The sequence below is a fragment of the Adiantum capillus-veneris genome, chromosome 13, assembly GCF_014529385.1.
Source record: "Adiantum capillus-veneris isolate H3 chromosome 13, ASM1452938v2, whole genome shotgun sequence".
Classification (NCBI taxonomy): Eukaryota; Viridiplantae; Streptophyta; class Polypodiopsida; order Polypodiales; family Pteridaceae; genus Adiantum; species Adiantum capillus-veneris.
In genome coordinates this window covers 930,334-943,102 of record NC_140943.1, presented here as the reverse complement: position 1 = coordinate 943,102, position 12,769 = coordinate 930,334, and the positions used below count along the sequence as shown (strand labels likewise).

At 44.1% G+C, this 12,769-nt stretch overlaps 1 protein-coding gene across 1 annotated transcript in view; it reads left to right on the top strand.

The window, feature by feature from the left end:
* The window catches only part of LOC147443497 (RAD3-like DNA-binding helicase protein), a 72,289-nt gene that overhangs the window by 52,238 nt on the left and 7,282 nt on the right, over window positions 1-12,769 (top strand). The window contains exons 17-18 of the mRNA XM_086526308.1: window positions 59-174; window positions 708-765. Of these exons, the coding sequence (XP_086382434.1) occupies window positions 59-174; window positions 708-765 (174 nt within the window). The remainder of the gene's footprint in view (window positions 1-58; window positions 175-707; window positions 766-12,769) is intronic.

Sequence of the window (12,769 nt, the reverse complement as noted above, 5' to 3'; positions counted from 1 at the left end):
GTTGTGCTCTGAATAGCAATTGGTTGGGTTCGATACGGGATTCAATCAACAATGGCAGGTTTTGACAGGGGAGGAGTGGTATGTGCAACAAGCATCCAGGGCTGTTAATCAGGCTGTCGGACGCGTTATACGGCATAAAGATGATTACGGGGCAATCATTCTCTGCGATGAACGGTAGGAAATAACTCTTCTAAGATACATTATGAAAACTTTTCTTTCCGTTTCTCGTAACCCCTTGAATCCTCGTAGATGTTTGCCTGAAGGTTTTAGAACCACTTGTTACATCAGGGCCAAGGCAGGTTTGGAGACAAGGCTAATCTCTGTCCGAGTAAATTCACTTGTATCTAATGCTTGTTTGATGTCAGCAAAAAAGGAAGCATACTTTTCGATGAAGTTTTACCGGAGCATGCTAATGTGTTTCTGCGAGGTGCCTAGAAGACACACCTTTCACTGTTTGTCAGAACTATTCTATGCTAAATTCTAATGTGTTTCTGCGAGGTGCCTAGAAGACACACCTTTCACTGTTTGTCAAAACTATTCTATGCTAGCTTTTTAAAAATCTTAAAATGTAAGTCATAATGCCGTGCTGACTTAAGACATGTAAGGAAAGGAGCTGCAGGGACCAAATTATGTGCATTGATTGGCCATTCTGATTTAACCTCTGTATATTTTGTAAACAGCTTTCGATTAACACCATGGTGATACAGGTTTGCTCAAGGAAGTGCCCAAAATCAGATGTCACTGTGGCTCAGACCTCATGTAAAGGTACTGAAGAGTTGAAGTTGGAGCTTACACAATTGCTTGTGCTTGTCTATCTCAATTACTATCAGTAATGCAAAGGGTGTGGCTATGATGTAAACGTGCTTCATCTAGTGTAAAGTTAACATGCTTCATCTGATTTCTTTTCATTGATCAGAAACAAGATTTTGAGAATCGTTTCTAACAGGAAAACCTAAATGGGTTTATTTACATATCATTACATGTGTCTAGCTCCATAAATCTAGTACCATCTATTGTGCGGAGGCTATATCGGACAAGGTTCTTCTCAAGTACTTCAACAACCTTCCGCTCCATTGATTGATTGTGAGAGTACACTGAACCAGCACTGTAGTAACAACGAGTTTACATTGTCTTCCAATATGAGACAGGGACAGAGAAGAGAGTTTGATCGTTCTACAATTTCAGGAAATTGAGAAGACCCTCCATGGCATATCTTTGGATGGTATGTGTGTTGCAATGATAAGGTTTATGATGCTATGGATATAGAGCAACATAAAAAGCCAGAGTCGGACATTGAGATTAATGACCTTTGTATGTCTAGGTTGGACTCCTATGCCATTATGCTCATGGGTGTGTGTGCGTGGTGTGTGTTGTGTTGGGGAGCATATGTTAGTACCTAGTTCTACACCCACTATTGGGCATTGACGATGGGGATGTCGTGGTATTTAGGCAATACTATACTGATGGAGCTGATGGTTGTATTGTCTTGTGGGTGACTACCATGGGTCTATACCTTGCACTTTCCTTCAAGGGTGAATCTGGCCTTATCCTGGATTCATCTAGGTATATTTTTTAGCCGTATAGTGGACATGCAGACTTCACATTGTGAAGTTTTCGTCCGAGTTACGACCAGTTGATATTGTGCTAATTCTTTCTATCTTTTGTGGTGCGTATGCCCTATCAACTACCTCATTTTGGTGCTAATTTTTTCGTCATTATGGCTGAGTCTGCCCTTGATATCCGGAGTCATGACAGAAACTCAGTACGTTGAACTTTGTGTTAATGTATACTCATGGGTGTGTGCGTGTGGTGTGTGTTGTGTTGGGGAGTATTGGGCACTTTGGGGAATATTGGGCATTGGCGATGTTAGTGGGGATGTCGTGGTATTTAGTCAATACTATGCATGATGGAGCTGATGGTTATATTGTCTTGTGGGTGACTACCAGGGGTCTATACGTTGCACTTTCCTTCAAGGGTGAATCTGGGCTTATCTTGGATTCATCTAGGTCTATTAATATTGAGTTTCAAGATGCTGGTCGAGCGATAGAAACGAAGGTGATGCTATCATTCTATGACGTGCATGGACCCTTCATGATGGATTTTGAGTTTCAAATTGCAGGTCAAGCGGTAGACACAGAGTTACCATATGTAACCATCGAATGCAAAATGTCACATGCACGTTGGCTTGATGTGTCATGTGGGTATGCTACTATGACCCAAAGTTCATCCTTAGACAAGGAAAGCTTGAAGGATTTTCTACCCGCACCAACATATGTGTTCGGATAGATCCATTAGACTAGATAGGATCCTTGCATACCACTCTTTGCATGATTCATTGTACGAGAGGTTTTTGGCCGAATTATGTAGCGCGGATAGTGTGTCGTGCTCTCTACAGTGGGTGCTCCTCAGTGCAATGTGCGTGACATCTCACTCAAAACAGAATGAAAACAAAGAAACAATAGATAACAGCTGATCAACACAGAGACACAGCAACAGACAAGGACATATGGACTCGACTATCTCAAAGAACCGATACAGACTCTGGCGTGGCAGCACACTCAGCTCCAGCCCAGAACTCACGTGTACAATGGAGGTGTCGAGGCTCAGCTGTGCAGGGAGGGTGCAGACGTTGTAACAGACTTGGACACTCCAAGTCAAGAATCTACCGCGACAACACCAAATAACCACTTCAAAATAGTTCACAGTTCACAATTGATTTACATTGGCCCGGCGGAGTTCCGTGCCTAGAGATATTAGCCCCAAAGACTGGTGCCCCTTTCGGTATTTCTTTTTGTATTAATCTGAATTCAAAGTACAAGAGTGCGGTTGGGTCTCACTCTCAGACTCTACGTCCGGATGCTCTGAGAAGTGAGGCCCTGCCCACTATTTTAAAGATACAAGGGATGCCCAAAAGCAGAGCCCCAAAAACAGTAAGTGAAAAGCTTCTCCAATTAAAGCAATTTATCCCAAAAGCTGTCCCAAAAACAGTCATCGTAATTTTAGGGATTCCGTACGCTGCCACGTCATCAGCAAGCTACGCAAAAAGCGAGTTTCCGTACACTTTGCCACGTCAGCTAGTCAACGGGTTTTGCGCCGGAAAATCCGGGCTGCCACGTGTCTGCTGTCAGCGCATTTACCGAGTCCGTACTCTGCTGCCCGACTCTGTGAGTGTGTCCAAGAGCATGCCATGTCACCCATTTGTGACATACTCCCCTGCATTGTTATCGCCCTCAATTACGCCTGCAAAACAGGCAGAGGCCATAAACAGTCTTAGCAGACACTGACTGTTAGCACCTACGTACTAGGAACACACATCTAGTACATGTACCAATCGACACACATCACACGACATCACAGGACATCACTAGACATCACAGGACATCACATGACATTCAACATTCATTTGGATCTTAGACCATGATTTATCGGCAATGTAGCTAGCAATCGCATCTAGATCCAGTCGGGACCTCATCGATGTCCGATTGACTAACCCCTATTGCAACCATGTCTATTCGAGATCAATTACACCAAAATGTTGCAATCATTTCGTCTATCAGTTCCTGCACTTAAAAACAAATCAAGAACAAATCAGTTTCATATTCTGGAATTCCATTTCATAAAGTCATACAGCAAAATATTGTCAGCTCTCAGTAAACTTGAAGCTCAAAGAGACATCAATGACTCTAATATCAAAATCGAGGCATCTGTTGACAAGGGAGCGGAGTAACTCCCCTCTTGTGCATCCCACTGCACCAGATCTCCTACCAAGCTGAATTCTGGGTTCCATTTGGAGTAGACTATGCTAAACCAAAAGCTTCGAGGTAAAGTTTCACAATCTGAGGAGTATTTGCTAGGTCCTTCCTCCTCCATCCCCTTCGCATCCAATGCAGGATAGTTCTTGAACTTAACCAAGAACCGCCTTCGGACTTTACCTTTATTCTTTGTGTCCTTATGTGCCAAAATCTGTTCAAGAACAAGGATCTCCTCGTTTCTTCCACTTCGGGTTGCTCATCAGGCTCTCCATCATCAGGCACATCACCTTTAAAAGGTTTCAAGAGACTCACATGGAATGCATTGTGAATCCTCCAAGTGTCAGGCAGTTTCAGTTGCAAGGAGACATCATTGATCTTTTCAGAGATTTGGAAAGGTCCGTAGTATCACATACTAAGCTTTGGAAAAAGCCTCTCCTTTCCTTTCTTCTTTTGCAAGCGTGCCTTCTCAAAACGTAAGAGCACCCAATCATCCTCCTTCAATTTCAAATCGCGACGATGGCGATCCGTTGCCTTTTTCTGTCGTTCTTGAGATTTCTGCAAAGCCTCGTGGACCTTAGCAAAAGCCGTGTCTAAGTCGCGCATATAGTCATCCGCTTAAAAAATCTTATCTTTCATGCTTAGGAAGGGTGGAACCTTCGCAGCACCTTCAAGAATCTCAAATGGTGCCTTCCCCGTCGAAGGGTGTATCGTGTTATTGTAGGCAAATTCCACCAAAGGTAGATACTTTCTCCATTGAGTCTTTTGATCTGAGATATAAGACTTCAATAAATCTAAAACCACTAGATTGGCAATCTCGGATTGCCCGTCAGTCTGCGGGTGGAACGATGACGAGAACTGCAACGGCGTGCCAATGTTCTCCCAAATTGCCTTTCAAAACAAACTCGTAAATCTGGGGTCCTGCGTCGGAGACAATCTCAGGCATGCCATGTAATCTGAAGATCTGGGCCACAAACAGTTTCGCTAAGTGATCCGGCTTGACTGTTTTCTTCACTGGAATGAAATGAGTCTGTTTGCTAAATCTGTCAATAACAGTCCAGATACCATCGTGATCACTCTGTGTTCTCGGGAGATAAAAAATGACATCCATTGCAATACTTTCCCAGGGGCGGATAGGTATAGGGCGGATGGGTATGGGCAAAGGTTGTAACTATCCCTGTGCTTTAGCCTTTATGCCTGTCAAACTTGACCTTCTGGCATACCAAGCAACTGCGCACAAACTCCTCCACATCCTTCTTGAGTCTTGGCCAAAAGAAGTATCTCTCTACCCCTTTCATGGTGGTAGCGATGCCGCGGTGACACGTAAAAGGTGGACAGTGGCATTCAGTCATAACCTTTTCCCTCAACGGCTGTGTAATGCACAACATGGTTTTTCTCATCAAGTAGCCATCCCGAATTGAATATCCCGCTACTGTGTCCCCATCTCGTATCCGTGTGAAAACATTTGCAAAATCGGTATCTGTGGCATACTAGTTTACCATATTGTTGAAGCTCCTATGATGTATCGCAGAAATAGCCAAATCAACGGCTTCCGAGACAAAGCATCTGCTACCACATTCTTCTGTCCCTGAACATGGACAACCTGGAAGTGAAACTGTGACAAGATGTTCGCCCACCGCATCTGCTTTTTCGATAGCTGCTTCTGTGACAAGAAGTAGCGCAAACCTTGATGGTCTGTAAAGACATTAAAATCCGCTCCGAGTAGGTAATGCCGCCATTGAGTAAGAGCATGGATAACCGCCAAAAGCTCTTTCTCATAAATGTGTGCTGTCATTTCCGGCCTTGAGAACAATCGGCTCTCGTAAGCAATGACATGGCCTTCTTGCATTAAGACCGCACCCAGACTACGACCACAAGCATCACAATATACTTCAAAAGACTTCTGCAAGTCCGGCAGAGTCAAAACTGGTCCCGTAGTCAATTTCTCTTTCAATGTCTGAAAGGCAGTCACCTTTGTGGGTCCCCACGAGAAAGGGACTCCTGTCTGTGTCAAGATATGCAAAGGGGAAGCAACCTCTACAAACTTTCGAATGAACCGCCTGTAGTACGAACACAGTCCCAAGAAGCTTCTAACTTCATGGACATTCTTCAAATTGGGCCAATCACGGATAGTCTCTATCTTGGCTGGATCCATTTGCTCTCCTGTTGCTAACACAATGTGTCTCAAAAAGTGTATCTCTGGTAGGAAAAATTCACTTTTCTTTGCATTAATCACTAACTTGTGATCTTGTAGTGCCTGAAAGCCCTGAAGCAGATGATTTCTATGTTTTGCCTTATTCTTGGAGAAAACAATGATATCGTCAAAGAAAGTGCCAAAAAATAATGTCCATTATTCGGTTAAATGTCGTAGGAGCATTGGTTAGGCCAAAAGGCATCACTAAAAACTCAAATAACCCAAAAGTCGTCCGAAAAGTTGTCTTGTAGACGTCTCTCGACGTGATTCTAATCTGATGATATCCACTCTTCAAAACAATCCTGCTAAAACACGAGGATCCTTGTAATCTGTCGAGTATATCATTGATCCTAGGAATCGGAAATCTGTTCTTGATGGTGATTTTGTTGAGAGCTCTATAATCGATGCACATTCTCCAAGATCCGTCTTTCTTCAAAACCAACAACACTGCAGAGCAATTCGGTGAAGTACTAGGTTGGACAAGACCCTTTTCCAAGAGGTCTTTCACTTGGTTCATAATCTCTTTGTTCTGTGCTCGGCTCACACGTTAAGGTGGCCGGTTCGTTGGTGTGCTTCCAGGTATCAGATCAATGGTATGATCTTCAGGACGAGCAGGTGGTAACTCGCCTTGTAGCCCCTCTGAGAAGCAATCGGCGTGAGAGTGGAGAAAATCTTGGCGTTCTTTATCAAGTTTAGACATTTGTCCTATCCTCATCACTCAATTCTTTCATAAAGATCGAGTAAACAAATAGACTAGATTTTATTAATTTAGAAATGGCCGAAGCCGATACAATTAGGACAGACTCGTCCTTTAGTTTAATGTCAAGTACAATGGTTTTGCCCTTCTCTGTAGTCAATGTCGCTTTCCCCGGCCGATAATCGACCACGGCGTTGTGGCATTATGTAAACGTCCTTATGCCCCAAATACCCTTGACAATGCAACCGGAGTTTGTCAATGACAGGTGTAATGGCTACGTCCCTACCGAGTGCCGCTAGAACTGCCTCCGCAAGTGGTCCCATCCGATTAGGAGTGATCTCAAGCCGCGCCACCAATTTCGGTGAAATGAAGTTGGCCTTGACTCCTCCATCAAAGAAGATCAGGGCCTCTTGGTCTTTCACTTTGCCCCAAGCTCGGCAAAGTTCTGTACTCTCGTCCATTGTGTTGGGATTGGTACCCACACAATGTGGAACCAATCTTGTTTTCATCTTGCCTTTTCTTCCACGTTCCTCAGTTGCTCTCGAACTCTCAGGCCTTTCGTCGTCCTTGTCATTCTGTTCTTTCTGTGCCTATTAATGGCACTTCGTGGAGATATGTCCATGTTCCCCGCATCCAAAGCACTTTCCCTCCCTGATGAAGCGAGCTCTCTCTTGAGGAGTAAGCTTGGGTCGTGCATCCTTCTTTTTTGGGTTGCTCTTTCTCTTTCTACTTTCATTTGCTGAAGTCTGTTCGGCTCGTTGTGTCATGACCTCATCGGTGAGGTAGGTCAGAGTGCCAGAGTGAATGGCAAAACCCCGTTTCGCATGACTCATCAACTCTTGAATAGAAGTTGACTTCTGTTCCAAGCAGTGATCTCGGATCTCTGTAGGTAGACCCAAGGTAAACCGCTCAAATCTGTTCTCTGAACGAGCTCTTCTTGAATGAAGAGGCGGGTAGAAAAGAGCTCCAGAATCTCTCGCAATAAGCGTCCACTGTATCTTTCTTGGTCATCCGAAGATGGTTCCAAGCAACTCGTATATCGCATTCATACTCTTGAGTCAGCCAAGAAGAAATAAAAAGCTTCTTAATTTTCAGCCATTTAACTGGCGCAGTCTTGTTTAAAAGAAGCGTGGACCACCAAGTTCGAGCATTCCCCTTAAAGTAAGAGGCAGCTCTCCAAATCTTAGAGTGTTCTGAGTAGCGTCCTCTTGCGAAAGCGATGTCAAACTGTTGTACAAAAGACAAAGCCTTCGAAGCATCTCTATATCCCGAAAACGTGTCAAATTTAATTGACTGTCCACCTTCCTTAAACTCTCGGATCTTCTTGCTTTTATCTTCCAAAAAGTCATATTGGTTGGCTTTATAAAAATTCTTCTTCTTTACATAGAAGTTGTCGTCGTCGGAGTCTGAGCTGTCTGTAGACGAGTCCTCTGTAGAACTGTCACTCACTGGGCGAGATTTAGACTTTTTTGCCTTTTTCTTACCCTTTCCGAAGCGTTGTTTCTTGCTTTGCTTTTTGCCTTTTCGGTCTTCTTCGCTCGAGTCAGATGAGCTAGAAAAACTGTCAGAAGAAGAAGAAGAGGAAGAACTGGGTACTTCTTCAAATTGAAGACGCTTCTTCTGTTTCTTTGCCTTTTCAAATGTCGATTGACGACCCAAATAACCCGGGAAATCAGTGCCTTTCTTCTGCTTTTTGCCGTGCTTTTTAGCTTTGTTTTGCGCGTCAAAAAGCTGAGCAATCCGTGCATCAACCACCTCTTCTAATTCCTTCTCTGAGTATTTCTTGTGAGGAGAAGGTTTCTTGAGAGCGGGTGTTGGGGGTGGTGTTGTGGTTTTCTGCCATTGCGTGTGCACCTCCTTCAAAGAGGTCTTGCTCATATATTTTAGCATTTTCGAGTCCTTGGCAAAATTAAGCATCATCTTTGTTGCGTCGCTGATGAATTGTTGACGCTCCATCTCTAGACTCTCCGCCGAAGTAGGCTGAGGCAGGCCATACTCCTTACCGTAATCTTTGTTGTGATCCCTTCCCGCATCTCCGGATGCCGGGGGAGTTGACAGATCCTTGCATGAAGCCATAGGTGCCGCGAAAAAAAATTTGGGATCGGATTTCCCGTAGAAGAGAAATTGGCCGTGCTCTGATACCACTGTAACAGACTTGGACACTCCAAGTCAAGAATCTACCGCGACAGCACCAAATAACCACTTCAAAACAATTCACAGTTCACAATTGATTCGCATTGGCTCGGCGGAGTTCCGTGCCTAGAGATATTGGCCCCAAAGACTGGCGCCCCTTTCAGTATTTCTTTTTGTATTAATCTGAGTTCAAAGTACAAGAGTGCAGTTGGGTCTCACTCTCATTAGCGTTCGAGCATTCAGCCGTAGTCTTGCAGTACAAGCATCTCTACCAAGTATCGTCGTCGTCATCGTGGTACCAAGCATCTCCAGCAGCACCCATTAGCACCTCAGTAGTACCATCAATACTAAGTGCCTTTAGTACCCAACAATACCTGCAATACCAAGTACCCACAATACCCAACACTTAGCCTCTCAAGTACCAAGTATCCTTCATAGTACCCCTCAATATCTACTGCAGTACCCTTCAATATCTCAACAGTACCAAGCATGTGCATCAAGTACCCATTAGCATCTCAACATCACAGCATTTAGTGTAACAGACTTGGACACTCCAAGTCAAGAATCAACCGCGACAGCACCAAATAACCACTTCAAAACAATTCACAGATCACAATAGATTTGCACTGGCCCGGCGGAGTTCCGTGCCTAGAGATATTGGCCCCAAAGACTGGCGCCCCTTTCGGTATTTCTTTTTATATTAATCAATCATGAAAGTACAAGAGAGCGGTTAGGGTTTCACTCTCAGACTCTGCGTCCAGATGCTCTGAGAAGTGAGGCCCTCACCACTAATTTAAAGGTTACAAGGGATGCCCAAAAGCAAAGCCCCAAAAGCTTCAAAGCAAAAGCAGACTCTCTCTCTCTCAATGAGAGTCAGTAAAAAGCAAGTTCTCTTTTTCTCTTTCTTTCTCCCAAATCAAAGCGAAAAGCTGAGATTTGCGTCGCTCAAAATTTCCCAAATTTTTTTAAAAATAAAAAATAACAAAAATAAAATTCTGCCTCCGCGATTTCCGGAAATTAGGGTTTTTGGTAGAAATTAGGGTTTGCAGGAATTTTAGGGTTTCTGGCAGAAATTAGGGTTTCTGCTATCTGCCACGTCATCACTTTGTGACATACCCCCCTCTTGAAAGCATTGTAATCGACCGCGATTACGCCTGCAAAACCGACAAAAGCCATAAACCGTCTTAGCAGACAATGACTGTTAGTACCTACGTACTAGGAACACACATCTAGCACATGTACAAAATCGACAGTCACATCACACGACATCACAGGACATCACCAGACATCACAGGACATCACATGACATTCAACATTCATTCGGATCTTAGACCATGATTTATCGGCAATGTAGCTAGCAATCACATCTAGGTCCAATCGGGACCTCATCGATGTCTGATTGACTAACCCCTATTGCAACCATGTCTATTCGAGATCAAGTAGACCAAAATGCTGCAGTCATTTCGTCTATTAGTTCCTGGACTCACAAGAAGTCAAGAACAAATCAGTATCATAATCAGGAATTCCATTTCATAAAGTCATCCAGCAGAATACTGTCAGCTCTCAGTATCCCTGAAGCTCAAAGAGATATTAGTGACTTTAGAATCAAAATCGAGGCATCTGTTGACAAGGGAGCGGAGTGACTCCCCTCTTGTGCATCCCACTGCACTAGATCTCCGGCCAAGCTGAATTCTGGGTTCCGTTTTGAGTAGACTATGCTAAACCAAAACATCGAGGTAAAGTTTCACAATCGGAGGAGTATCTGCTAGGTCCTCCTCCTCCATCCACTTCGCATCAAATGCAGGAAAGTTCTTGAACTTAACCAAGAACCCGCCTGTAGTACGAACACAGTCCTAAGAAGCTTCTAGCTTCATGGACATTCCTCAAATCAGGCCAATCACGGATAGGCTCTATCTTGGCCGGGTCCATTTGCACTCCTGCTGCTGACACAATGTGTCCCAAAAAGTGTATCTCTAGTAGGAAAAATTTACTTTACTTTGCATTAATCACTAGCGTGTGATCTCGTAATGCGTGAAAGACTTGAAGTAGATGATCTCTGTGCTATGCCTCATTCTTCGAGAAAACAATGATGTCATCAAAGAAAGTGCCAACAAATAGCGTGTACTCTCGAAAAATCCTGTCCATCATCCGGTTAAATGTCGCAGGAGCATTGGTTAAGCCAAAAGGCATCACCAAAAACTCAAATAACCCAAAAGTCGTCCGAAAAGCTGTCTTGTAGACATCTCCTGGCGCTATCTTGATCTGATGATATCCACTCTTCAAGTCAATCTTGCTAAAGCACGAGGATCCCTGTAACTTGTCGAGTATATCATCGATCCTAGGAATCGGAAATCTGTTCTTGATGGTGATTTCGTTGAGAGTGCTATAATCGCTGCACATTCTCCAAGGTCCGTCTTTCTTCAAAAACCAACAACACTGGAGAGCAATACGGTGAAGTACTAGGCTGGACAAGAGCCTTTTCCAAGAGGTCTTTCACTAGGTTCATAATCTTTTCATTCTGTACTCGCCTCACACGATAAGGTGGCCGATTCGGTGGCGTGCTTCCAGATATCAGATCAATGGTATGATCTTCAGGTCCTCTCAAAAGCAATCGGCATGAGCGTGGAGAAAAAATCTTGGCGTTCTTTTCTTCAGGTCAAAACATATTCAACCTTTATCCATTGTTCAGTTCTCCCAAAAGAATGACTAAGAAAACTGAAGTTCATCAAGTACAATCTCTAAGCCCTTCATTTATCAAAGTCGCTTTCTTGGCCCGGTAGTCAACCACGGCGTAGTTCTTGTGGTACCAAGGGATCCCGAGTAGAACGTCACTCGCGTGCCCTGAACACCCCTATCATTGCAAACAAAGTTTGCCAATGCTCGGTGTAATGGCAACATCCCATCCGGGTGCCAGTTGAACTACCTCCGCCTGTTGCGTCAGTCTGTCGGGCGTAGTTCCAAATCGAGCCGCCAATTCCAAGTGAAAAGAAGTTGGCCTTGGCTCCTTCAAAAGAGCTTCCTGATCCTTCACGTTGCCCCGAAATCGGCAAAGTTTGTACTTTCATTCATTAGATTCGGTGCAGGTTCCACGCCATGTGGTACCAGTTCTTCTTTTCTATCTGCCTTTTCTGCCACATTCCTAAGCTGCTCTCGAACTCTCAGGCCTGTCGTCGTCTTTATCATTCTGTTCTTTCTGTGCCTTTTTAGGACACTTCGCGGAGATATGTCCATGTTCCCCTCATCCAAAGCACTTCCCCTCTCTGAAGAAGCGAGCTCTCTCCCCAGGAGTAAGCTTGGGTCGTGCATCCGTTTTCTCTGGGTTGCTCTTTATCTTTCTACTTTCATTCCCAGAAGTCTGTTCGGCTCGTTGTGTCATGGCCTTATCTGTGGGGTAGGTCAGATTGCCAGACTGAATGGCAAAGCCCCGCTTTGCATGACTCATTAACTCCTGAATAGAAGCTCACTTTTGTTCCAAGCAGTGATCTCGGATCTCTGTAGGTAGACCAAGGTAAACCGCTCAATCTGTTCTCTGAACGAGATCTTCTTGAATGAAGAGGCGGGTAGAAAAGAGTTCCAGAATCTTTCACAATAAGCATTGATTGTATCTTTCTTGGTCATTCGAAGATGGTTCCAAGCAGCTCGTACATCTCGTTCATATTCTTGCGTCAACCAAGAAGAAATAAAAAGCTTCTTAAATTTCAGCCATTTAACTGGCGCACTGTTGTTAAAAGAAGCGTGGACCACCAAGTACGAGCATTCCCCTTAAGGTAAGAGGTAGCTCTCTGAATCTTGGAGTGCTCTGAATAGCGTCCTTCCGCGAAAGCGATGTCAAACTGTTGAATAAAAGACACAGCCTTCGAAGCATCTGAGTATCCTGAAAAGTATCAAACTTGATCGAGTGGCCAGCTTCCTTAAACTCTCGGACTTTCTTGCTTTTTTGCTTCTTCGAGAAAGTCATACTGGTTGGCTTTGTAAAAATTCTTCTTGTTCGCATAA